General features: G+C 45.0%; 1 protein-coding gene across 9 annotated transcripts in view; it reads left to right on the forward strand.

The window, feature by feature from the left end:
• CCDC91 (coiled-coil domain containing 91) overlaps nt 1-24,082 on the forward strand; it is a 348,558-nt gene that overhangs the window by 48,806 nt on the left and 275,670 nt on the right. For all 9 annotated transcript variants that reach the window (XM_054038852.1, XM_054038884.1, XM_054038837.1 and 6 more), the window contains exons 2-3: nt 4,579-4,622; nt 5,538-5,616. In XM_054038852.1, the coding sequence (XP_053894827.1) occupies nt 4,593-4,622; nt 5,538-5,616 (109 nt within the window). In that variant the 5' untranslated portion in view covers nt 4,579-4,592. The remainder of the gene's footprint in view (nt 1-4,578; nt 4,623-5,537; nt 5,617-24,082) is intronic.

Below are 24,082 nucleotides of genomic sequence, written 5' to 3' on the forward strand. Positions count from 1 at the left end.
AATTTTATATTGGGTCGCTTTTTTTCATGTGAAGTAATTGTGGAAAGATGTATTCAAACCTTTTAAAAACTAAATGTATGTAGACTTGTTTAGGTTTGAAAGTATTTTTCACTGGCAGCAGGCTTGATTTCAATTCTTGAAAGGTGGGTGCCTAGTTAAGCTTTGAATATCTTCAGCGATGATGCTTGTACATCTTCTCATGATAGTTTGCTATATTGCCTATTGTTCTAAAATTCTTCCTAATATTAAACATGCTTTTTTCGTACTGGAGTTTATGCCGATTACTGCTTGTTCTGTCCTTTATGATGAATGAAAATCCTTTTACATATTTTAGTCAGTTATCATGTTTCTTCTTAGGTTTTTCTTTCTTTAGAGAAATGGGCATGTCCAGTTTAAACTTTAGTTTCTCTTCCAAACCTGTTTTAGTTCCTTTTTCCATCTCTGAACTTGTTCCAATTTGTCTGTCTTGTTTAAAATCCTGTGCTCAAAACTGAGTGAGTGCAGTCCTCCAACTGAGATCTAACCAATGCTGAGTAGAGTGGAATAAAAATTCCCTTTCTAGTTTTGGTGAATAAACTGCTTAATTCAGATTCTAAAACTGTAGTCCATGGACTGCCAGTGGTCCATGAAGGACTTTTTGTTCATCTTTGGAACCACAGGCCACATGGTGCTGGAGTTCCTTATTTCTAGTTGATACATCATATTAGACTGATAAACTACATTGCATGCTTTTCTGTTACTTTTCCACATAAGCAATTGCTGTAGATGGCACAATGATGCTATGGGGTTGTGAATGTGTAGGCATGGTGGATAATTGCGAATGAGAGAGGAGGGTTATCCACAAGTTTTTTAACAAGATGTGGTCTACACTATGGCTACATCTACACTTGGAGCTGGAGGTGTGATTCCCAGCTTGAGTAGACATGCTTGCACTAGCTGTCATTGCGCTAGCATACTAAAAATAGTAGTGTAGCTGCCAAGTACAAACCTGCCCGCACCCCATGGGTGTGTATTCAGGGCAGCTACTGTGTGCCACCACCTGTGTTATGATGGCTGCTGCCTGTGCTATCATGAGTACACCGCTGTTTTTAGTGTGTAGCATGATCAGAGCTAGAGCAAATATGTCTGTCCTGCCCAGGTCATGGGCGAGCAGACCTAGTAGTTGGAGTTAGAGTCCACAGTCATGAGACAGGAGTCGCGTCAACTGGGCCAGGATACCGGGCGGGAGCTCAGAGGCAGGAGGCAAGCTGGAGATCAGAACCAAAGTCAGACCTTGTAGGGATACTGGGGAGTCAGAGGCAGGAGACAAACTGGAATTTGGGAACTGCAAATCAGATACCAGTAGTCAAACCAGAATGACATGCCAGGGAAGCAGGAGCCAGGTAGTGGGTTGCATGAGCAGGAAGCACATGGCATCCAGTCGAGAGCAAGGTGGAGTCCAGTTGTTTGGACAGCTTCCTGTTCCTGCTGCTGGCTTAAGTAGGACCGGTGGGACTGTGCCAATTGGACCATATGGTGCAGCCTCACACTGGAGCTGGGCTTTTTGGGTCTCAGGTAAGCCATTGTCAGCTGCCTGCTAGATGGAGGGTGGTTGTGTGGCTGTTCACATGAACCTTGCAGGCTCAGGTTTGAGATCTGCGAGTCATGACAGTGTCTGCTTCAGACACTCTCTCTCAGCTTCAAGTGTTAATAGCCTAAGGAAGCATGAGAATCCTCACTATCCTTTGTAGAAATCACTAAATTATTCGTATGCTTCTGTTAGGTGTATATGCAAGAGTCTATGTATCAAATAGGTAAACTAAAAAAAGTACAGTGGTTATTTCAATAAGGCTTACAACAAATGCTATCAAGTGACTAAAGAGTGAATTTAAAAGTATATGAAAGCAAAATAATTTATTTTATGGAGTAAATAGGTTAATTTAGGTACTACACTTAATTAAGCTGAAAATAATTTGATAATTGCTAGGTTTATTTTGTGTGTATGTATAAAGTTATAGTTATTTAATTATTGGTATCTTTATTGCTCTTTAATGTAACTTTATTTTATTATTAAAAAAATTACATTAACATATTGACTTCCATTTTCTTTCAAATGTTCTTTATGGACCTGTTGCAAAGCCTATAGTCAGTCGAAAGACTCACATTAACTTTAATGACCATTGAATCAGGCCCTAAAGTATTAACTTAGTTTGAACTTCTTTTCAAACTACCATAAGTTTCTGAAATATTTTTGAATGCTTTATGTAGCTGGATAGCCGTCCTTTATTTTTGGATACATGGTAATGATGTGCAATGATGATAGTGTTTTGTCACATGACTTATTTTGATTCCCTTTCCTTCAGTCTACATATTTTCAATATATATTATTTCACATCACATTTCTGTGACAAGAAAACAACTCTTTATCACAATTTTCTTAAAAATGCTGTTTTATTTTTTATTTTTGATGCAGTGTGTTTAAGCCATTAATGTTAATTGCATGTACAGGCATGAATGAAGGATTAGTGTTTGGTCACTTAAGGCTGGATTCATAGACCTGGCATCTGTGCTGCGAAAAATATCCATCTGGCATCTTGGCTGCAAAAAGCTGTGTGAACCTTGAGAATTTGATTTGTCTTTTTCAGGCTTATGTGGAAATTGGGCAACATTTTTTATTTAATTGAATTTATTTCTTATTAGGCATAACAACGCTCATTCAATTTAACGTTATCAGTAATAATTAATTAAGAGCAAATTTGGTAAGCCCTGGAAGAGAGAGTTTTCTGTGTCGCTAATGATTTTCAGCAGCAGATCGACCCTTGTGTCTGCCTCTAACTTTGGAGAAATTGCTCTTTTATAATGTTCTAATTCATTAGGATTTCTTGCAAACCACTTGCATCTTTTATTTCTGCCCATATGTTACTGAAATCTTTGCAGCCAGCCATTTAGTTTAACTGGAAAATAATACATTTTATAAATTTCTTACCTTTTTGTTACATTTATTGAGAATTGTTGGTTCATCCTTACCCTTAGTCAAATATCAGGAGGAACTTTGGGGATATATTACTGGTTTAGCTGTATTCTTTCAGGATCAACCATACATAGCTTGATTTACCTTCATTAGCTGAGTAACTTCCTCCACGTGTTTCAAAAGAAACAAGACAGTTTTAGCTAAAAATATATCAAAATGCCACAGAAATCATGGCTGCAACTCAAAAATGCTGATCAGTTTTGAAAATCTAAATCAACGCCTGCCATGAAACCTAGGGAAGAACCTTTGTGGTGACAGAGAGACTTCCAGAAATTCACCACAGTCCTGTTCTGAGTTGGAGTTTGTGCTGATGTTGCCAGACAGCTAAGAGATGTGAAAAGCAGGAAATATTATTGAATTGAGCCACAGTGCCAATTTGGAAAAGAAACTTAAAATGTAAAAATATTTTTTCCATTCCTGGCAGATGAACATAACTTCAGAATATATGGCAGATGAAGAAATACAGAAAATTTTAATTCTGCTAGAAAGTTCTACTGGAAAGTAAAACAAACAAAATCCTAGCTTTTTTTTTTTTTTAATGAAAACGTTGAACAGATCCTAGTTTTACTAGTAACAAGGAACCATTTTATTTTATTTAGATCAGAAATAATATGGTGTTTTATTATAAATCCAACCACTCAAATGTCAAATGAAGATATGATATAGAAACATTTATTACTATAGGTGATCTCAAGTCATTTAGTGATGGCGTGATGTCCAAGGGTACGTCTATACTTACCTCCGGGTCCGGTGGTAAGCAATCGATCCCGGATCGATCCCGGAAGTGCTCGCAGTCGACGCCGGTACTCCTGCTCCACGAGAGGAGTACGCGGAGTCGACAGGGGAGCCTGCCTGCCGCGTGTGGACCCGCAGTAAGTTTGAACTAAGATACTTCGACTTCAGCTACATGAATAACGTTGCGTATCTTAGTTCGAAGTGGGGGGTTAGTGTGGACCAGCCCCAAGAGACTAGGTAATTCGGCAGCCTTTAGCACCATTGATTATGGGGTGCAGTGCGCTTCACTGCTGTCTCTATTGGTAGACAGAATCACCTTTAAAATGGCTACTTTTAGTGAAGAGATCTTGAACAATATTGCTCTTCCTCACCAGGGGAGCTCCACTGTTGAGTCCCACGTGTGGTGGGGGAGTAGTAAGTCTCCAGTTCATCTGAATTGAATAGACCTGTTTCCTGGCTTTCTCAAATACCTTGTGGAGATAAGGACTATTATGAAAGCACAGTAGGCTTATGCTCACTCTGGATGAAAAGTCAGTGATAATAGCTGGGACTGAGAAGATAATTTGGATGAACTAACAAAAGACTGTCATTTCTCTTGATTGAGTGAGTCTGCTTGTCTGATATCACTCATTGCTTTCAGATTCAGAATCTGCTGTGGTTATCTATGCCTTTGTCTCCTTGAGGTTTGGCCGCTGCAATGTATTCTACTTGAGGCTATCTTTGAAGGCTGCTTTAAGCTTTTGCTGTACAGAATACATCTTCCCACCTTTGGGATACAGCAGACTGCAAAGAGCATATATTTTTGATCAATATTATTTTATACTGTCTTGTAGGTGCCAACAGGAAAATGGATGATGACGAATTTGGAGGCTTTGAGGTATGTCATGTTCCTGACCTTGAAAAATGGTTAGCTGTAGAAACTTTTGAAATTACATCATTTGGAGGGGCATGCTTTATTTTATGATTAGTAATTGTACAGATGTTAAAATGAAAATTGTGCCTAGTTGTCAACGTTAAAGCAAAATTTACTAACCAATACATTTAATAATCAAGCGAAATAATTTATTTTTCTCTCTAGATAGAACATAAATTAGGGATGGTCAGCATTTTTGGAAATCATGCCACTTAACTAAGTGTCTGTGTATTGAGATACCTAACATTCGGCATAAAATTGTAAAAACTTTGGCTTAGGTTTTAATATTTAGCCGGTGTTTTAATATTAGGTTTTAATAATTAGCCGGTGCCGGGCAGGTGTTCTTTTGTTTTGTTTTGGTCAAGTAAGAAGTATAACATACTCCTCTGCACATTGAGTAAAAGTTGTTTTGTATTCAGTTTAACAATTGTGAAGTTAAATCAAAGATGTTACAGTGTGTTTGCAAAGTTGTGCCTGTGATCATATCTGTATTTCATATCCAGTTTATTGAGGGCTTTTTCCTAAGTATACCTGTGCATTTTAGCCCCAATGAAGCAGCCAGTCCTAAGCAAGTGTTTAACTACTTTGCTGACTAGTGATGCACTTAAATGATTTCTGTAGTGTTTTGTGTGTGTGTGTGTGTGTGTGTGTGTGTGTGTGTGTGTGTGTGTGGTGCATACTCATTACAGTTGGACAAATACAATTAAAAAAAAAGTTATTCCACTTGCGCTAGTGCAGTGCAGTATAGGTCAGTGTTAAAGGAATATATTTGAAATGCTTGATAAGTTGTGATGAATGTGATCATTAGAAAATGCCTCCTGGAAAATCTGTGCAAAAGTTTTTAGAAGTCTAACAAAACAGTATTTTCCATATTTCTAGGCAGCAGTGACCTTTGAAGGTGAAGATGGTGAAACACAAACTATTTCTCCTGCTATTCCTTGGGCAGCATTTCCTGCAGGTACTGTTCACTGCTCTATAGCCAAAATGCTTCTGAAATAAATGTAGTCAAACTTTACTAATTGTGGGTCACTGAGAACGAAAATGATGCTTAAAATTGTTGATTGGCTCTAGTTTTCAAGATATGCTATTGGGTCAGTATATACGACCCTTGACTTGGGAATGGCGGAGGATAAGTGAGTTATAAAGGGAAGGGATGTCAATTTAAACCAGAAATGACTAAAATACATCTTTGACTGGATCTATGAATAAATCTATGACTGGGTTTGGACAGTACTTGCTTTTTAGGCAAAACAATGAATGATGCAATCTGAAGCTTGTATTGCGTCATATATGATATGAATTGCATCATGTTATTCCTAGAAGTCATGGATGATGCAATCATAATGAAGCTTACATCACTCTGCTGAACAAATTGCCCTAGATCAGCTCTAGAAATCATACAGTGTCGTGCTCTCTTATTTGTCAGTGTTTGATTTTGCAAAGGGACACATTTCTGTTCAGCAGAGATGCCTCGTACTTGTGTGAACAGTGCAGATAACTTCTGCTATGTTTGTGGTGAAGTGACTTTTGCAGCACAAAAGTGCAGTATAACCACTATGGTTAAGAAAGCCTATCACCTTTATTTTGGCTGCAAAATTGGAGATCAGGACAAGAGGTGGGCCCCACACATATGCTGCAACGCTTGTGCAACAAATCTTCGCCAGTGGTTGAACAGGAAAAGGAAATCTATGCCTTTTGCAGTGCCAATGATTTGGAGAGAGCCAACAGATCATACCAGCAATTGTTACTTCTGCATGGTGCCTCCAGTTGGGAAAGGTGTGTCAAAGAAGAAAAAGTGGACTGTGCATTATCCAAACATTCCATCAGCTATACGCCCAGTACCCCACGGAGAAGGCCTGCCAGTTCCTGATGCACAAGAATCATTCTCACTTGGGTCAGACGAGGAAGAGGATGAAACTTCTGATCCTGAACCATCAATGTCACAGGACCCACATTTTCTCCCATCCTCCTCCTCTGAACCACACCTCATAACACAAAGTGAACTGAATGACCTTGTCAGGGATTTGGAACGACCCAAGAGTAAGGCAGAGCTGTAGGGCTCCAGACTACAGCAGTGGAATCTCCTGGCAGGTGATGTTAGGGTTTCCATGTTCCGTGACCGTCAAAAGGATCTTGTCCCATTCTTCTTCATGGAAGGTGATCTTGTAGCCTGCAACAACATCAATGGTGTGATGGCAGCCCTCAACATCGTTCACGATCCAGATGAGTGGAGACTGTTCATTGATTCATCGAAGACAAGTCTTAAAGCTGTTTTACTGCATAATGGCAATGTTTTGCCATCAATTCCAGTTGGTCATGCAGTCCATATGAAGGAAACCTATGACAACATGAAACAACTTTTGAGGTTCATAAACTATGACCAACATCAGTGGCAGCTTTGTGGTGATTTGAAGGTTGTTGCTCTCTTGCTTTTTCTGCAGAGTGGATACACAAAGTACTGCTGTTTTCTCTGTGAACGGGATAGTCGTGCAAGAGATTCCCACTACATCAAGCAAGATTGGCCACTCCGACAGTCATTGGAGCCTGGGAGGAAAAGTGTTCAGCATCCACCACTTGTTGAATCAAGGAAGATTTTGTTACCACCCTTCCACATCAAGCTGGGTCTGATGAAGAACTTTGTCAAGGCCATTGACAAAACACAAGCAGCTTTCAAGTACCTCCGTGGAAAATTTCCAAGGTTAAGTGAAGCTAAGATAAAGGAAAGTGTCTTTGTTGGTCCTCAGATTCGTGAACTTCTTCGAGATGATGCATTTGACCATGCACTGCGTGGCAAGGAAAAGACGTCATGGAAAGCCTTCCAGTTAGTGGCAATAAATGTTCTCGGAAACAACAAGGCAGACCACTACAGGTTGTTGGTGGGAAACCTCCTCAAGGCATACAAAATCCTTGGTTGCAACATGTCACTAAAGATACATTTTTTGCACTCTCATCTAGATTTTTTTCCACCGAACTGCGGAGCAGTGAGCAACGAGCACGGCGAGCTTTTTCACCAGGACATTGCAAAAATGGAGAAACGCTATCAGGGCAAATGGAGCCCATCAATGCTTGCAGACTATTGCTGGACAGTGACAAGAGATGCTCCATTTAATGAATACAAGAGACAAGCCAAGAAGCGCCGAGTAGACACTGAATAGGACTAAACTATGTACATAATAGCTTTTTACCCTTTGTTTCATAATAAATTTTATTTATATTACCCTTTTGCTGATTTTAAAGTGTTACATAAACAGGACAGGTGAAATATTATCATGTAAAGCAACCATAAACACATGAAAAGACCTAGGTTTACAATTTATGATTAAAACTCTACTATCTACGCAATATACATAGACATAAAATGTAAAAACTTAAATATCTTAGAAACAGTAGCCAATCAGTTGTTTTAATTGTCATATTTGAATTCAGCACATCAAAATACATAATAAATAGCACATTTTATCTCTGAAGCAGACGACTTCTCAAAAATTGTAGACCAGTGTAATCAATCACAGTTCTTCTCTTCAGCATGTGGGACTGTCTCTTCTTCTTCCTACCATTGCAACAGCTCTCTGGCACCTCCCAGATATTCCCAGTAAAGTTGTGGTTGCTTTCTTGTAGCAGCATGAAGCTCGCTTTTAGAATGTTCTTGTGTTGAGGAACTGTTTTGGGATGCTCCAAAATTTTCTTGAGAAATGGATGATTTTTAACTGTTCAAAAGCTGAGTGGAATTTCATGAGACAGAGAAAAGGCTCTTCCCTTGTCTGATATTCATCAGGAAGAACACACTCAAAGGTCTGTTTCAAACAATAGAAAGGTGCTGAGAACTTCCCAAAGAAAAGATTACAAAAATCAGTTAAACAGTTTTTCTTGTGGCTATTTTTGCATCCCTTCATTTGTAAAGCTAGAGTTCTTTTCTAACTTAAGTCCTATTCTGCAGAGTTGTAAGGTTCAGAAAAAAAATTGGAAACTTTAAAGTGACATTTATACAAAAAGTATTTTAGGAAATTTTTAAAAGTCTGATAGCTAATGATTTTCTAGGGCCAGAAGCAATTGCCACCTGTCTCTTCAGAAAGCCTAAGTATTTTTCCTTTACAATATCAGAGGGGTAGCCATGTTAGTCTGAATCTGTAAAAAGCAACAGAGGGTCCTGTGGCACCTTTGAGACTAACAGAATTCTGTTAGTCTCAAAGGTGCCACAGGACCCTCTGTTGCTTTCCTTTACAATGGTGCTATCTAGTTTTGTAGAGTTACAAGTTATAGACCTTAAGCTTGACATGGATACAGTACTGAATATTGCTTGATCTAACCTCAGAACAGTATAATTTAGGGGGAAATGCCACAATTTCAGCTGAAAGAAGGAAACCTTTTTCTAGCAATGTGATTTTAAAAATGGTGGGAAGGAAAAGTGAATGTAGTTGTTCAGAGAAGTTCGTGTCAGCATTTCCTGTAGAGATGGATTAGCTAGAGAGTGCAGGAGACATGGGCAAAAGTACATAATAAATGCAATGTATCACAGGGTATAACAATAATCAAAGAATCCTACGCTCGGATATCTAATTTTGATAAATTACAAAAATCCATACCAAAGTCTCAATGGATGGCTTAGATCCAGCCTACTCATTTACACAAGTTTGAAACAGAATGTAAACTCAAAATTATGTGGTATATAAGTGGTGCTAATGTGATTTAAGGAGGTTTATAATCTGTAAATGTTACCACCAACTTCCATATCTTCTAGCTCCATTGTAGGCTACCCTTACCTTTTTAAAGCAACAACTAATATGTAGAACTGTGGATGTCTGTGGTTTGTGTCTCTCGGACAACCGTAAAATAATAATGTTGCCTGTACCAAAACTCCCTCCTCTTCTCCCCCAGTTTACCAGCTTATGAGATTTGTACTGTTGTCTTGGTAAAAGGTTGGGAATGAGTGGAGGAAGCAGGTCACATCTTGCATCTTTGCTTCCCAGGCCAAAGATTCACAAAACAGAAAGGACAAAGGAGCCAGACCTATGGGTCTTTGCTGTTTTTATAGGACATATGAGAAGAATGAAGCTGTAGGATACAGTTTTCAAAAATGCATAGGTGATTTAGGTGCCCAAGTCCCACTGAAGGTGAATGGGACTTGGGTGCCTAATCATTTAGGTGGATTTGTAAATTTTACTTTTAGTTCTTTCTTCAGAGTTGTTTGAGTACCTTAATTCTATATGTGTAACAGTGTAGACTGGATGAGATTTTTACCTTTTGGGGAGAAACTCTGACTGCACAAGAGATAAGCCGGGACCCCTATCATAACTACATCTTTGCCTCTTCTGTGTCTGGGACAGGAGATTCAGAAGGGTAGAGGGGTAGGTTAGAGGTATTTGTGTTGGAGGAGGAAATCTTGTGGTAGAGAAATCTAAAAACTCATTTGGTTTATGGTTGATCCTGTTTGTTTTTTGGTCCCTTTAATATTAGTTCATGATCACTGTTTAATTTTTGTTATTTGTTAAAACTTTCCATTGACAAAGAGGATGTTATCTTCGTAGTTTTGTCTCTCCAAAACTTTGTTCAAGACCTTGTGTTCTCACTTACCTCACATAGTTCCTCATGGGTACCGGATGTTGGCCGGGGCAGTGCATCAAGCAGTGTTCAAATGATCGTCTAGGCCAGTGATATTCAGACTGAGGCTTGGGAGCCACAAGTGGCTCTTTAATGTGTCTCCTGTAGCTCTTTGCAGCACATGATATTAAAACACTGTGTGATTTAATTAACCAGTCAGGATGCTTTTATACTGTGTTATTAACCAATTGTAGAATATTTGGTCAGTCATTGTATTGTGAGAATAATATATTGTATAGTATACAGTAAATGAAACAATGCATTCTCACTACTGTCACTCTTTCGGGTAATATTGATGGCTAAGTTGGCTCCTGAACCACTGAGGTCTGAGTATCACTAGTCTAAGCTCTCCACATTCCCATTTGGCATCATCATTCCTCAGCTTCTACTTCGTCAGGGGTCACTGAAGACGCTGCTCACCTGAGGCGCCATTTGGTCTAGGCCTGGTCTTGTCTAGGGATGTACCTTGGGGCAGTCTTCCACACTAGGGAGACACATACTCCATAGTGCTTCTATGCTGGAGTAATATTACAGGTGGATTCATTCATTTCCTCTTGCTCTTCTCTTGCTTCGGCAAGTGAATTAGCAGTGCCTTACACGCTGTACATAGTTAGTTTCCAGTAATTAGTATAGTTTAGTAGTTCTTTTATAAGTTTCAGTTATGGGGGTTCCCCCTTTTGTCCCCCCCCCATTTGTTGACAGTACATGCCACGGCTTTAAGACTTGCCAGATTTGCGTGAAGCGCGTACCAAAATGTGACCCCCACATAGGGTGATCAGACAGTAAATGTGAAAAATTGGGACAGGGAGTGGGGGTAATAGGAGCCTATATTAAAAAAAAAAAAAAAAAAGACCCCAAAATCAGGACTGTCCCTATAAAATCGGGACATCTGGTTCACCCCATCCCCACACCACCTGCTTATGGTGCCTGGGTGAGGGTTACCAGAAAGACTGCTGCAAAATGTGTTGGGAATTCCGACTGAGAATCATTAAGGAGAAGGAGCAGCATCTCAAAATTCTCCTTAGGAAGGCAGCTCTCCAACCTCAGTCGGACCCAGGCCCCGGGGATCCTGCTCCCAGCACGTCATCTTCGGCGCGAAGCGATATGGCGCCATCTTTGAAGGATCCGGCGCTGGAGAAAGATGCTGGCAAGGAAGCTCGGCACTGTCATGGAGCATCTCGTGGACGTTGCAGCCTTTGGCACCGGTCCCAATCGCCGGCGCAGAGGGCCCATCTCGCTCACTGCACCCACTGGAGCATCTACTGCTCCCGTCCACCCCAGAGGCTTTCAAGGTAGTGCAGGGCCTATTGAGGCTCATGGCGCCATTCTTGCCGCCGAGACAAGAGAGCGTCCCGAAACCACAGGTTCTGTCCCAGCACCCCATGCGGTCAAAGGGAAAGCTGGTGATGATGGCATGCCGATCCCCATAATTTTGGCACCCTTCTACTCCAGCACCGCCATCCAGGGAGCACAGTCGGTCCCCTTCTTCTCGACGCTCTACCTCGAGAGGAGCAGGGCTACCTTGGTCCTGCTACTCAGAGTCAGAGTCGGACTCATACCGCTCTGACTATAGCAGGAGCAGAAGATCCTCCTCACGGCACCATAGTGGTCCCGACTGATGCAGTGGGCCACTCAATGGCAAAATCCACTGCAGTAGCCCTTTTGGACTCTGCGGGCTTTCCATCAAGCCCAGGGTCCGAGTCAGGGGTCCCGCTCAGGTGCAGCATCAGTGGTGTCTGCGACCTTCGTTCCGCCACCGACTGCAGCACTGACGTTGACTGCTTTGGCACCGGAGGCATCAGTGGCCCTGATTGCGGCTATGACACATGACGCACCGTTGGTACCGATGACGGTACTGGCACTGACACCGCCTCAGTCATTGGCGCTGGCTGCGATGGTTCCTACGGGAACCCCGGAGCACATGCTGCACCAGGCGCTGGCACTGGTGTAGACCCCGATGATGGCACCGGGACCAGGCCAACTTACTGCAGTTCCCACGGGGTCAAGAGGTCCCTCAGGTGGGGACGGTAGGGAGCAACCACTTCCCCTGGTGGTCTTCTTCTCACCAGATTTGGCCCTAGCAGTCACTTCAGTAGTCCCAGCTCTGGAAGACTCCAAGGTATTGCAGCAGCTATTGCGCCAGGTCACCCAGGGTCCGGGCATTAAACTGGAGGAAGTTGTGGATGATGCGGACCCTATGGTGGACATCCTGCCTCCCTCCGGCCCTGCTTGTATTGCCTTACTGCTGATAAAGACCATCACAGACATGACCAAGACCCTTTGGCAAACCCTGGCCTCGCTGCCACCTACAGCCAAGTGCAATAAGTGCCGGTACTTCTTGCCATCCAAGGGCTATCAGCACCTCTATTTCCACCCTCAGCCTGATTCCCTGGTGGTGGACACCGCTAACCAGCCAGAGGGGCAACAATTTCAAGGCCCTTTGCCCAAGAATAGGGACGCCAAAAAATTAGACCTTTTCGGGCAAAAGGTTTACTCCAACGGGGGGGATTGCAACTCCAAATATCCAACCAGCAGGCCATCGTCAGCAGGTACACCTAAAATGCCTGCTCGGCGATGGCTTAATTTATGGAGTTGCTCCCCTTGGACTTGATCACGGTTGTCTTCAACATCCGAACCTCGAGTCGCTTCATCTCATGGCGTGGAAGCTCCATGGTTGAACCCAATGGAGCTTTCCTGTTCAGACTAGGTTAGACAGGTCCTCCTTGGCAGCATAAAACCCTCTACGAAAATCACATACCTTGCCAAGTGGAAGAGCTATTCAATCTGGTTGGCGCAGCGCCAGTTGTCACTGACACTAGCAGCAGTGCTGCTTATTCTGGACTACCTCCTGCATCTGAAGCAGCAGGGGCTTTTGTTATAGTCGATAAGGGTGCACTTAGCCGCCATCTTGGCCTTTCACCCGGGTGAGGAGGGCCGCTTTGTGTTTGCTAACTCGATGGTCAGCCAGTTTTTAAAATGGCTCGACAGGCTATACCCTAACATCAGTCAGCCTGTCCTGGTCTGGGACTTAAACCTGGTCCTTTCTAGACTCATGGGACCACCTTTTGAGCTGTTGGCGACATGCTCCCTGCTCTGCCTCTCTTACAAGGTGGTGTTGCTGGTGGCGATAACCTCGGCCAGGAGAGTGTCTGAACTCAAGGCCCTAACCTCAGAGCTCCCTTATACCATGTTCTATAAGGACAAGGTGCAGCTCAGACGTCATCCTACTTTCTTCCCAAAGGTTGTATCACAGTTTCATGTTAACTAGGACATCTTTCTCCTGGTGTTCTACCCTAAGCTGCATTCTAGTGGCAGGGAGCAGAGATTTCACTCACTAGATGTCCGCAGTGCGCTAGCTTTCTGTATTGAGAGAACAAAGCCGTTCAGAAGTAGCCGTCAAGAAGGAACTGAAGGGGTGTAGGGTCGGCAGGGCTCTATAATGGGCGCTATGAAAGGCGCAACTCCAGGGGGTGCCCAGGCCGACCCTAGGGTTTCTACTAGGGGAAAAATCTTCCAGCTACTGTGCACGTGCACATGCGCACACACTTGATTGGAATGGACGTGAAGAATGATAGTTACGAGAAGGTGAGTAACTGTTTTTTCCGTAGGTTCCTAGGTTTTCCTGAGTTGTAGCTTCTGTTGTTGCTTGCGCTGGTGTATGTTGCAATCTTGGGTTTGGTGCCATGACTCCCTTCTGAAGTTGCCTTTCATTTTCAGAGATGAGAGAGGCTAGGTCAGGGCTATACTCCTTGTTCCATTTTGCACTATGGAAGGTACGTTGGTCCTTGGTGGGGTCTGGGGAAGTTCATAGAGCAGGATCAGTTTCTTTTGCCATCTACTTCTCAACTTCTTTCCCACTGTTTTCATTGTTGGGGTATCCCCATATGGTGGCCTGACTGTTGAAGTTGCCAGTGACCAGGCATGTTCTTTCTGGCAGTGTTTAGTCAGTTGGCCATGCAAGCTGCTCACCTGGTGGTTTGTAAAGAGACAACTGCTATCATGTTCAGCCATAAGTTCCATTGTACCATAGTGTTTCCCACTAGTCTTCTGTTGTATACAAGTATCACACTGCCATAAATGTTGCTTTAGATGTTCGCAGCAATATGCATACCAGGGATGTTTCGTGCTGTTGTCTCTATATCTCTCTTACAGGCATGTGATGTCTACTTTCATGCCAGACAGAACATCAGCCTTCTCTTCAGAGAATTCCTCTACATCGGAACTGATCATTTTAAGTGCCATCTTTGACTGAGGCCCTAAGAAGGGCTACTTATGTTGCATCTATTGGGTCCGTCTTCTGTCCTGGTCTGTGTTGTCAACTTTGGATTCTCCCATGGTTTGTTGCAATGGGAGAATAACTGGTGATGACATGAAAATCTCCGACTCAGCCTCCACAGAGGATATTATTAAATAATAGAATTGGGCCTTATTTACACACAACTTGCACTTGTTTAATAGGTATGTATATTTAAACTAATTTAGTTAACCAGTGCAAGTTTGTGTGTGAGTACTCTTAAAAATGTTTAAGATTGCTTTATTTAATTATTATGTAATCTGTTTATAATCAATTATGCTAAATAAATGACACTCTTAAACTGAAATAAGAAAAGCTACACACACACTTGTACTAGTTTAACTAAACTGTTTTAAAAATACACATTTAGTTAAATCTGGTGCATCTTTGTGCGGATAAGATCTTAGATTTCAATTCATATCAGAAGGGGGAGGGTAGTTTGGTCGGTCTTTGTTTTTCCAATCTCTTCCATCTTTTTTTCCCCAATTTCGTCCTGGCCAAATTAAAAATAAACAAACAAATCCACCCATAGCAAATTGAGGGTTCCTCCTGGAACCTAAGAGTAGTTGCAGACTTTTTTTGTTTTTTGTATTTTATACATTGACAATGTATGGGCAAAACTTTCTGTGATCTCTACAGGTTCCTGAAACCAATAGCCAACCGTGTCTTCAACAGTGACAGTAGCCTTTAGGATACTGGGACTGTTCCTCATTTGGGAGTGTCAGGAAGATCTGATTAACTTGACAATAGAAAACGTCAGGAATTCTGTTTCTGCATTTCTTATGCAAAACTCTCATGGGTGTGTTGACTGAATAACGATTAAACTCCTATTAAAACACTGTATGTACTGTTACACTTAACGTTAATGATAAAACTTTTCTTAAATCTGAGCACAGCACCCCACTGCAGCAACAGGGTTTCTCTGGCTATTTCACGGAAAACATACTATACTGTTTTTAGTAGTTTTTCTTTGAAAAAGTTCTTTAAGTCTCTGAGCATGTTACACGTCTTTTTGTCAAAGGTGGAAGCTGAAATGTACTGTGGAGTTATGCTTTATTTGTATTTATGTGTTTGGCTGGTGACTGTTTTTAGATCCTTATTATTCTATATAAAATAGATCACAGGTAAAGATAAATAATCAGTATTACATTAGATTAAGGATACATTATGGTTTGGTGGTTATTTGGTTGTTGGGAGTGAGTTGGGTTTCCAGTGTAAGCCAAAATAATGCATCTTTTTCTATGTTTTTAAGAAGATGTAATCCTTATGTGAGGAACTAAAAATTTCCACCGATTATTATAGTATTTTACTGAATAAATCACATAAACTAATTATAGCTATAAAATCCCACGTAATGTTGGCATAGTTTTTGTGCCTATACAAAAGTTGCCCTCCTTAAACTTGCTTCCAACGTTGTGTTTACTTGTGTTACTCTGTTGGCTTCCACTCAGTATATATTATAATTTGCTTTAGTTAAGTGTCATTGAAACCAAAATAAAATAATTAGGAAAACATATTTGACATGTTGTCTGGAGTGGCTCCCAACCGAGCGTGCCAACCTCAGAGCAGACTGTCAAAAGCAGGGCAGACACCCCAAACTGGTGGTATGGTCTATAATTAGATTTCAGCAACTCAGTAACAAATGTGAACTCCTGGATTGCTGTAACAGTCTTATCCTGGAATCACAGACAGTCCCCTTGGGCACTCCTCTATCTTGCCACTCAGGCAAGCTGAACTTAGGATATCGCGCCATAAAGGGAGCTGCGTGCTCCCCCCACCCTCAGTTCCTTCTTGCTGCCAATGAAGGTAGTCAGAACTTGCTCCAGCCTTGGCTGCAGTGTTTATAGCCTTAGTGGCATCTAGTTCACTGAACTTTTCCTTTGCTGAACTTTTCGTCAGTGCCTGGCTCGGGGCATGCCCCGTGGCCCAGGTTTCAAGTCGTGCGACTCTTGTCGCAACTCCATGCCCAGGAGCGATCCACACTCTGTGTCTTCGCTGTCTGGGCGAGGCTCACATTAGTGAGTGCTGTAAGATTTGTCGCTCCTTCAAGCCTCGGACAAAGCGTGAGCGTGAGATCCAACTCCGTGCTTTGCTAATGGAGTCAGCATTGGCTCTGGCACCAGCGCGTCGACCCGACTCCGCGCCCAGCACCACGTCGTCGGTGCGCAGCGAGGCATCGTCGTCATCTTGGCACCGCTACCCCAGTAAGAAGCAAGGGAAGACTCAGCGGCGCCAAGAGAAGGAGAAGGGTGAGGCCAGACCCGAGTTGGGCAGCCCACGATCCCTGTCGGGGCAGAGACCTCCGACTCGCGCTGAGCGGAGTAGTCCGGTCCGGTCCCGTCCGCGTGAGCCTCGCCTGAAGTACGCATGCTTTCGACGCCAGAGGCAGCTCAGGCCGTGTGTGACATCCTAGCCCTTCCGGTGCCGGGATTGCCTCCTCAGTCCGGCCCCCAGTCCTGTGGAAAGCCGCCTTTGGGTGCCCATCAGCCCTCCCTGGAGGTATCGGAGGTTGAGGTACCTTCCCGGGTCGAGGTGCCGAGCAGAGGCCTGCGACGCACTTCGACTCCACGTGCTGGCTCTTCTGCGAGCGAGTCCCACTCCTCCGGTCTTGGGCGCCGTAGAGGAGGTGACGAGGCGACGCCATTCCTCCTCGAGTCAGTCTGACAGGAACAGTTCCTGACGCCGTTGGCACCGGCGCTCATACTCTAGCGCCCGCCCTCAGAGACGCCGTGCTCGGAGTGTGTCCCGAGAGTTCCCGGCACCAAGGTGCCGTGGCCACAGGCGCCATGGGGAGTACAGAGACAACTCCTCTGACATCTACCTGTCCACGTCATCCAGGTCCAAGTCTCGTGGCAGGAGCTGTCATGATAGAGACCGCTCCAGTCATTCCCATGGCACCGTGCGCTCCTCTAGGACTTCGGCATCGGCGTGCAGCCATCTCTCCCCGGGCCGCACCACGCCGCAGCAGCAACCAGTGCTGCCGACGCTCCATGCATCTCAGTGCCAGGCCGTTCCCTGGCAAAGACAATGGTGCCAGTGGGCACTGTGGCCTCAGGCACCTGCACAGCCGGGAGCTCGCTCCGTGGCGGGAGCCTCTCAGGGCCACCCTGCGTCGCCTCCTCGGGATCGGGCCACGGGCGCTGAACCTCTGGCACCGACCCCGGGACAGGACCCAGACGTCGAGCCTATGATGCCGTCGGTTCCTGAAGGCACCACACCATCTACCTCCTCGGCACCAGGCGATTCAGTCGCGGTACCGCCTCCGGCCTCTCAGGAGGACTTTAAGGCGCACCAGGAGCTGCTTAGGAGGGTGGCAGCAAATCTCGAGCTCCAGGCTGAGGAGATGGAGGAGCCCTCCGATACATGGTTTAATGTCCTCGGCACCCCATCAGGGGGTGGCCAACATCACCACCGGCCTCTGGCAGACCCCAGCCTCCCTTGGCCCCATTTCCAAGAAGGCTGAAAGGAAGTATTTCATTCCCACAAGGGGTCACGAGTACCTATACACCCACCCAGCTCCAAACTCTTTCATGGTAGAGTTCGTTCCCCACCATGAGCAGAACGGCCAGCCTGCGCCCACACCAAAGGACAAGGATGCTCGGAGACTTAATTCCTTTGGAAAAAAGGTTTATTCCTCCGCGAGCTTACAGCTCAGAGTGGCCAACCACCAGGCGCTGCTGAGCCGTTATGATTTTAATCTCTGAGGTTCCCTGCCCAAATTTGATCCCCTCCTTCAAGACAAGGACAAGAAGGAGTTCCAGGCTTTGGTCGACAAGGGTGCGGCTGTGGCCAAAGCAGCTCTACAGGTGGCTTTGAATGCAGTGGACACAGTCGCTCGTTCGATGGCTTCAGCAGTCTCCATGCGAAGGGCGTCGTGGCTCTCGCTCTCGGGGCTGTCAGTGGAGTCCCAGTCTATAATGCAGGACCTGCCATTTGATGGCAAAGCATTATTTGCTGACCAGACAGACATCCGTCTGCACGGGATGAGGGACTCCCGCACCACGCTGCAGATGCTAGGCCTGTACGTCCAACCCTCTAAGGACAAGCCCAGGCCTCAAACCTCTGCTCCTCCAGCTTGGGGCAGATACGAACCCTCGCCTAAGCGGCAGAGAGAGCAGAGGTGTTGGTCCCAATGCCAATCCCGTTCGGCCCCAAGACCTGGGCCTTCGAAGGCCAAGAGGCCAGGGAAACGGGGTTTTTGACTCGTTAAGGGGGGGTCACGGGGCCTGCTGCCAGTGTACCCCTCCCCCAGTTAATAAAGTTGTGTTTTATCAACCGTTTATCAGCCTTCCGGCTGCAATGGTCTCGTATAACGTCGGACCGATGGGTCCTCAGCACCATCTCCCAAGGGTACAGGTTGCAGTTCGTTTCAATTCCTCCCAACCATCCCCCGTCCCGGGAGCTGGCCAGGGACCCGGACCATGCCCTCCTCCTCCGTCTGGAGGTAGAGCGCCTCCTCTCCTTGGGAGCTGTGGAAAGGGTACCTCGGGAATACCAGGGCAAGGGATTTTCCTCCAGGTATTTCCTCATCCCAAAGGCTTCAGCCCATCCTCAGTCTGCAGAATCTCAACCAGTTCCTGGTGCGTTGCAAATTCCGCATGGTGTCCCTGGCCTCTATTATTCCATCCCTAGACTAGGGGGATTGGTTTGTGGCGCTGGACCTCCAGGATGCATACTTCCACATCCACATTTTCGAGGGTCACAGGCATTTCCTCCGTTTCCGGATAGGTCAGGACCACTTCCGGTTTATGGTCCTCCCCTTCGGCCGGTCTACTGCCCCAAGGGTATTTACAAAGTGTATGGCTGTGGTGGCGGCCCACCTCAGGAGGAAAGGGCTGCAGATCTTCCCCTACCTTGACGACTAGCTCCTCAAGGGCCGGTCTCGGTCTCTAGTGCAGCAGCAGATGAATTTCCTGCTGGACACCTGCGCAGCTCTAGGCCTACTGGTAAACGAGGAGAAATCTACGTTAATCCCGGTTCAGTGCATAAGCTTTATAGGGGCGCTGTTAGATTCCCGGGTGGCCACGGCCTCCCTCCCACGGGACAGATTCGAGACGCTCAAAGCGCTCATCGCCTCGGTCACGACCTTTCCGGTCACCACGGCATGGGTGTTCCTCCAAATCCTAGGTCACATGGCAGCAGGCACCTATGTGGTGCAACATGCCCGGTTTCGGATGAGGCCCCTTCAACTTTGGCTGGCCTCCCGGTACTCCTAGGCCAGGAATGGCCAGGACAAGGTCATCACGGTGCTGCCAACGGTGGTGGCAGACCTCCAATGATGGTCCCTCCCGAGCAACATGCTCTGGGGTATCCCCTTCCGAGAGCCCTCTCCCTCTAGTGTCGGATGCCTCGGATCTAGTGTCGGATGCCTCGAACCTGGGCTGGGGAGCCCACGTGGGGGACTTCAGGACCCATGGTATGTGTTCACCCGAGGAACCCTGCACATAAACGTCAGGGAGCTGAGGGCTGTACGCCTGACGTGCATGGCCTTTTGCCACCACATACAGGGGAAGGTGGTCAGAGTCCTCACAGACAACACGACCGCCATGTATTATGTCAACAAGCAAGGGGGCACGCGTTCCTGGGCTTTATGCTAGGAAGCCTAGCTCCTGTGGGAGTTCTGTTTCGCCCACGACATACTCCTGCGGACCTTTTATCTGCCCGGCAAGAGCAACACGCTCGCGGACCGCCTGAGCAGGGTTTTTTCCCAACAGCATGAGAGGTCCTTGCACAAGGAGGTGGCTAGGTGGATCTTCCTACAGTGGGGTACTCCCCAGGTAGACTTGTTCGCCACCGCCCAGAATCGCCGGTGTCCCTGATTCTGCTCCAGGGCAGGAGAGGGCGACGGGGCGATATTGGATGCGTTCCTGCTTCCATGGTCGGGGCCCCTGCCCTTCCCGCCCTTCCCCCTAATAGGCAGGGTCCTTCAGAAGGTGAAGTCAGATGGAGCGCAGGTTATCCTCATAGCCCCGGACTGGGCCCAGCAACATTGGTACGGGACCCTACTGCAACTCTTAGCGGCCCCCCCCTCGCTGGCTGCCACTCTGCCCAGACCTCCTCTCCCAGGAGGAAGGTCGTTTCCTCCATCCCAACCTCGCCCTGCTCCACCTGACAGTGTGGCTGCTCCATGGTTGAATGAAGAGGAGGGGAAGTGTTCTGAGGATGTTAGAAGGGTCCTGCTGGAAAGTAGGAAACCCTCCATGCATTGAACCTACCTGTCTAAGTGGTATAGGTTCTCTAGGTGTGCGAGGGATAGACGTTCCTCTCCCTCTTCCGCATCTATCCAGCTTGTCCTCGATTACCTCCTCTCCCTTAGGACCCAAGGGCTGGTGCCCTCCTCCATCAGGGTGCACCTGGCGGCCATTTTGGCTTTCCACCCCCCCGGTGCAGTGCCTTTCGGTGTTTTCACATCACATGACGTCCCGGTTTGTAAAAGGCTTAGATCGGGCATTCCCTTCTGGCAGACCCCCGGTCCCGCTCTGGGACCTGAACCTGGTACTCTCCCGCCTCACAGGGCCTCCTTTTGAGCCCTTAGCCACATGTTCGTGGTCCCACTTTTCGTGGAAGGTGTCGTTCTTAGTGGCTATCACCTCAGCCCGCTGGGTCTCTGAGCTCAGGGCCCTGATCTCTCAACCGCCGTATACGGTCTTCCATAAGGACAAGGTTCAGCTCCGCCCTCACCCTGCCTTTTTGCCAAAGGTAGTCTCTGCTTTTCACGTGGATCTGGATATTTTCCTCACGATCCTCTGTCCTAAGCCTATTCCTCCAATGAAGAGCGCCGCCTGCACATGTTAGACGTGCGCAGAGTGCTGGATAGAACCAGGTAATTTAGGAAGTCCCCCCAGCTTTTTATTGTTTCGGCCGAGCACATGAGGGGACGACCGGTGTCCACCCAGTGGATTTCCCGCTGGATCACCTCGTGCATTCGCACCTGTTACGACCTGGCAGGGTTTCCTCCGCCTCCTATTGTGAAGGCTCATTCGACGAGAGCCCAGGCCTTGTCAGCAGCCGATGTGGCTCATGTCCCTATTCAGGACATCTGTAGGGCTCCTACGTGGTCCTCTGTCCACACCTTCTCATCACACTATGCGATCGTCTCCCAAATGAGGGATGATGCCGGGTTTGGTAGGGCGGTGCTCCGCCCGGGTAACCCTTAAAACTTTACACTTAAACTCCTACCCGCCTCCATCAGGTATAGCTTGGAGTCACCGATAGTGGAATACACGAGCAATCAGTCGAAGAAGAAAGGACAGTTACCTGTTCCGTAACTGGCGTTCTTCGAGATGTGTTGCTCAGGTGTATTCTACGTCCTGCCCTCCTTCCCCTCTGTCGGAGTTGTCTGGCAAGAAAGAACTGAGGGTGGGGGGAGCACGCAGCCCTTTTATGGCACGATATACCGGCGCCACTCCAGGGGTCGCAGCGGTGCTCCCCCCGTACGGATACTGCTAAGGGAAAAACTTCCGGCACCGGTGCACATGGCGAGCACGCACACCTATAGTGGAATACACCTGAGCAACACATATCGAAGAATGCCAGTTACGGAACAGGTAACTGTCCTTTCTTGTACGTAGCAACTTCATGGGTGTCGGGCCATTAAACCAGCCTGTGCGTTGTTGTGTCCCACGATGGCCCATTTAAACTTGATAGTTCTTCTGGATGGGCAGGGGAATCACTTTTCCTGCCTAGGTTTACAAGTTTAGAGTAGGCATTTTAATAATTACAAAGCAAAACTAACATATTATGTTATAGCATGGGATGTAAACATCACAAGTAAGATTAATGCATGCAGCAACTTACATGTATTTTATAGAGACTAAACACATTCTCACAAGTTTAATACTCATGTTGAACAATATTAACATACAGGTGAGCTGATCTGGTTTCCAGCTATGAATTTGTTAGTGATCACGTGACTCCTGTAGCCTTGGCAAAAGCTGACACCTGGTTTACCAGTGTTACGATATTTTCACAAATAATTTTACATCGATCATATTATTCGTAGAGTTCTTCAAATCTATTTACTTGAATGCAAATCAGATGTGCTAGTGACTTTCACAAAATTAAAACTTTTTGGCTTACCTATATAGTATCTATTTTCTAAAGTCTGATTTAAGCCAAATGTTACATCCACATAATTAATTTTAAAGGGTATTTAAAAGTTTTGTATGACTTATAAGCAAGTCTGGGTTTTTTTTGTTTTTGTTTTTTTTGTTTTTTGCAGTGGTTTATATCCAGCTGTTAAAAAACAAAAAAAACCCCAAAAAAACAAAAAAACACCTCCCTATGTATTCAGGCATAATATAATAAGCTTAAACTGGTAATACTGCTCATTCTGTTACTATTTCATGCAGTTCTGGTGCACTTAAATCCTGGCAAATATTTCATGAATAAAGTGGTTTATTGTAACAAACAAGATTTTGTAGGACTGATCCAATGTTTTATGAACATTGCCTTGTAAGTTACCTTTTGTTTATTGGGAAATTGTGGCTTTGCCTGATCAGGGTTTTTGGATAGAACTATTTTTGCATCATCATCTTCACATTGAGCGATGGCAATCTCAAGTCTTTCTTTGTTAAAGCTAAGCTACACTGTTTTGTTGAAATAGATTATTTTGGGGAGCATCATGTTCCCTTGAAAGAGTCCCAGTACATTTTCATTATTAGCCTTATACTGGATGAAGAACAGGTGGTTAAAGGTCCCATCAATTTCTTGCAAGTGTTACATTCATAAAATTTAAAGTTGACAAAGAAAAAAATTGGCCTATTGATTCTTCAATATTTAGGTTTAATACAGTATATCAAAAGTTAAGATGTCAAGATTTGGTTTTACATTCCTTTATAAAACTTACATTAAGGACTTTTGCTATTGATGGTTCACTTGCACTTTATACCAACTTTTGGATCTTGGATCTGCACCATTTTTTCCTCAGGTATTTACAACATGAAAGGTTAGGCTTATGAATTACATAGTGCTTGATTAGAAGAATGAGTTCTCAAAATGGGGGTGTATGTTGATGGTAATACTATGTTCCATGTTTCACTGTTGGTTCATATAAAAAAGAGAAAATGCAAAATTTTTATGGGGAGGATGCCCTTCAGACAGAGCTTTGGACTAATTTATCCATAAACTGGAAATGGACAAAAATATAAATAAGCATGATGGAGTTTTTTGCTGGTATAAGGGAAAAAGACAAGATACACTAGTCAAAGTATACACACTATTTTTCCACTTTCTCCAGCAGCATGTAATGCTAAAGAAATACTTGTATTATGCAGACTGGTAGAAGGAGGTAGAACTGCTTTCTTTTTTAAATTACACTAATGTGTTCCTATCAGAATTAGGGACCCATTGTGTTAGGTACTGGGTAAGCACAGAATAAAAAGACAGAGCTGATGCTGCAAAGAGCTTGTACTCTTATTTAAGGGCAAGTTGCAATAAAAGCAATATGAAGGAATGAATGCGGAAACACTAGGGAAAACAATAATAGTATGTATTTGCATAGGCCAGCAATGTACACAGCTGTATCTGTCTT

The sequence above is a fragment of the Malaclemys terrapin genome, chromosome 1 (genome assembly GCF_027887155.1).
Source record: "Malaclemys terrapin pileata isolate rMalTer1 chromosome 1, rMalTer1.hap1, whole genome shotgun sequence".
NCBI lineage: Eukaryota > Metazoa > Chordata > Testudines > Emydidae > Malaclemys > Malaclemys terrapin.